General features: G+C 51.8%; 1 protein-coding gene and 1 long non-coding RNA gene across 8 annotated transcripts in view; both read right to left on the bottom strand.

Moving 5' to 3' along the window:
- The window catches only part of Trim24 (tripartite motif-containing 24), a 125,091-nt gene extending 124,323 nt beyond the window's left edge, over positions 1–768 (bottom strand). For 6 of the 7 annotated variants that reach the window (XR_015685757.1, XR_015685758.1, XR_015685759.1 and 3 more), the window contains exon 1: positions 100–768. Coding sequence is in view for 2 of the 7 variants with exons in the window: in XM_087658670.1 (XP_087514796.1) it covers positions 100–463 (364 nt within the window). In the remaining 5 variants the exon portion in view is untranslated. 7 annotated transcript variants of the gene reach the window in all.
- Positions 1–3,314, bottom strand: part of LOC148006257 (uncharacterized) — a 282,744-nt gene that overhangs the window by 160,407 nt on the left and 119,023 nt on the right. The gene's annotated exons all lie outside the window — the stretch shown is intronic.

Here is a 3,314-nt window from a genome sequence, read left to right as displayed (position 1 = left end):
GAGGGACCGCTGAGTCGCTCGACCGGCACTGGTCCTTTTCACCCCCTCCACAGCCTCGTGACAGCGGGTCGCGCCCGCCACCTCGCGGGCCCCTCTCACCTTGGGTGGCGAATGGCGAAGGACCACCGGCCGGGGAGCCCGGGGCGGGGGCGGGGACAGGAGCCGGTGGAGGGGTCTCTGCTGAGCCCAGCGAGGGCGCCGTCAGCATGAGATAGCGCTGGGGTGCGGGCAAGCAGCGCTGGCAGAACGAGTGCAGGCAGGGCAGCAGCTTGGGCACCCGGCTCTGGATGTTCTGGTGGCACACGGCGCAAGTGTCCAACAGGTTGAGCCGGGACACCTCGCCGCCGCTTTCCGAGTCCGGGCCCTGCCGGCTCTCGGCCTCATTCTCCCCGCTCGGCGCCGCCGCTGCGGGGGCCCCGGCCAGAGCCGCCGCCGCCGCTGCCTTCTCCACAGCCACCTCCATTGTCCTGCGGCCGCCGCCGGGAAAGCGGGAGCGCGCTCACCGCCCGCCGCCCCCGACGACCTCCGCTGCTGCCGCCGCCTCCCGCTTCTCTTCCGAGGCCGCGCGTATTCGCGGAGGGAGCGCAGGGAGGAAGCCACTTCCCGAGTGGCGCGGCCGGAAGACGCGGAGCTGTCAACGGGGACCGGTTCCCGCACCGCGACGCCGCCGCGCGGGCCGCCAGGCAAACCGCCACCGAGACGCTCGATTCCGCCCAGCGCGCCCGCCCGCGCCTAGCAGCCTTTCTCTCCGGCCCCTTGGACCACCGTGGGCCCCGCCCCCACCTCCCTCTCCCAGCAACCGCGGCGACTGCGAGCTGAGTGCCATCCAATGACCGCCGCGCCTGCCCAGGGGGCGGGGCCTGCGGGAGCCCGCGAGGCTCGGACGGCCCCCGCGGGAGGTTGGGAGTGGGCGGGGCTAGCCCCGCTCCGGACGCCGAGGACCGCGGCCATTGATTGGCTGTCTCTGTGTGGGTCTCTCTTCTGAAGATTGTAAAGGAATCGTCTGTAAAGCAGCCAGAGTAGACATCGGGTTCCGCCCGCCGCTGTGGCCCCGCCCAAGGGGCGGGGCTCTACCTAGTCTCCCCAACCTGATTAATTAAGAAACTGCTCGGAAAGCTGCTTTTACTACTTAAAGACTTGAATGGTGAAAGGAGTAAGATCTTGGGAGGGCTGAAGTAAGTTACGTGCAACAGAGAAAAGATTCAAAACCTCGTTGTATGAGCCCACATTGTGTGAGAGGGGGAGTGTGCAGGCAGCTTGAATTTTTTTTTTTTTTTTGGTGGCCTGAATTTATTTCTGTGATGAATGAATGGGAGTGATGTATAGGGGAAGAGATTACAAATTTGTCGGAACTTTAAAGATCTCAATGGGAAAAGGTGAAATTAATTTTGCTTAAGTGAATAAAAGCAGTTAATATTTTTGAGGACTAAATAAACGATCTGCAAGTGTCTTAAGTACGTGAATATTAAATTCTTAAAAAAAAAAAAAAGCCAGAGTTGGTGGCACACACCTATACTTCTAATACTCTAGAGACAAAGGCAGGAGAATCACTACAAATTCAAGATTATTCTTGGTTATAGTCAATGTTAAACCCTGTCTCAAAAAGGGGAGGAGGAAACTGAAAAAGAAAAAAAAAAAAAAAGAAAGAAAAAGAAAAACCTCAAACTGGTGTTAAGAGTTTCAGTATTATATTACATGTCATCCTCCCGAGCTTGTTACCGGAAATTCTGGGGAGTCCCATGGGAGTTGCCACCTGTTACTAGGGAAATCAGAGTTCCCTCCTGAGGTTCTTAGTCTCATTAATAAAAGAATTTAAGAAGAAACTCAAAAGGAAGCTTGAGGAAAATTTATTAGAGTTGAAAAGAAAGGATACAAAACAAAGCATCTGTGCAGGCAGGCTGTAAACCGTGGCAGCTATCCAGAAGAAGATGGAGAAGTGGGAGAGAGGCCAGGCCATTTGTGTTAGACAGACATAGAGGTCAGCTCCATGGGTTACAAGCAGCCGCGTGGCCAGGAGGGAAGCTTTAGAGAATGAGGGAGGAAAGCCCAAACTACCAGAGAAAGTATATTAGGCCAGCACCCAAAAGAACTGAGAAGACAAAGAGAAGGTTGAGTGTTTCTGGGACAGTAGACAGAAATCATGGAGAAGCTCATCGGGAATCTGAAACGACTGCGATAGTGGCCAGGAATTTTGGGAAGAGAAAGTCTGCCTGTTTCATTAAAGGGTAGGTTATTCCTCCTTTTGCATGGCTTTAGGTGAACCTACCTTTCTAAGGGATGGTCCCTTATCCAGGTGATTGGCAGAGCCAGTTGGACTAAGATTTATGGCTCTACCTCAGAGATAGATTTCATTGGTTTTTGGTTAGTAGGCAGCATCTTTCCCTTAATGGATCGTTAGTAAGAATAACGGAAATTACATTTTCAGTCAAAAGCATAAAAAGTCAGGCGCAGTGGTACATACCTTTAATTCCAGCCCATGAGAGGCAGAGGCAGGCAGATCTCTGAATTCAAGGCCAGCCTGATCTACAGAGCCAGGAAGCCAGGGCTACACAGAGAAACCTTGTCTTTAAAAACAACAAAAAGCTGGGCAAAACTTTGTAGAGGTTGAAGAATACCTTGAGAGGAGACGAGCTATTGTACACACAGGACTAAAGTCCATGTGCTGTAGTTCCCAAAGACTTGAGGAGAAAGGCCACTGAACTAAATCATCATGACCAAATTTATTAAAGCAAGCAAGCAATTAATTAAAGCAAACATTTTTATTTATGTACATAGGCTGTCTCCCCGCCAAGGTGGGGTTCAAGAAGTCTGCCTTGGACATGAGGATGACAAGGTTTTTATAGGTCAGGGGTAGGTGGTTTCCAGATTGGGGAAAGTAAGCAGGGTTACAGGAGTAGAATTTAACAAGGCAATCATAACAGCTTTCCGAGACAGAGGTAGGGTTAATAGGTTTCCAGTATCAGGTTCTGCCACTTAGTCTTCAATGGCTGTTAATTTTGTACAGACCACCCTCCTAGCCTGTAGCTGGTCTTCTCTACTTTGTGGGTTCTTCTTTCTCCCAACCTTCCTCCCCAGTTTCACCCCCTAACACTAGATAGGAGAAACAAGGATAGAGGAGAGAGGAATTAGGAAAACCCCCGAGTCTAATTTCTTTCCTTTTGTTTCTTCTTTGACCACGGCTACTAGTGAATGGCAACCAACTACTATGTAGTGAGCCATATTGGATTTGGGCCTGGCCACTTTGTAACTGTATGGGCACAGTTAAAGTCATGGGATTGTTGAACAGAGGCCTCTCCCATGTATTTACCGCACAG

This window comes from Rattus norvegicus, chromosome 4 (assembly GCF_021556685.1).
Source record: "Rattus norvegicus strain SHRSP/BbbUtx chromosome 4, alternate assembly SHRSP_T2T, whole genome shotgun sequence".
In the NCBI taxonomy this organism is placed as follows: Eukaryota; Metazoa; Chordata; class Mammalia; order Rodentia; family Muridae; genus Rattus; species Rattus norvegicus.
The sequence above is the reverse complement of the archived record's forward strand: the minus strand, read 5'-3'. Positions and strand labels throughout refer to the sequence as shown.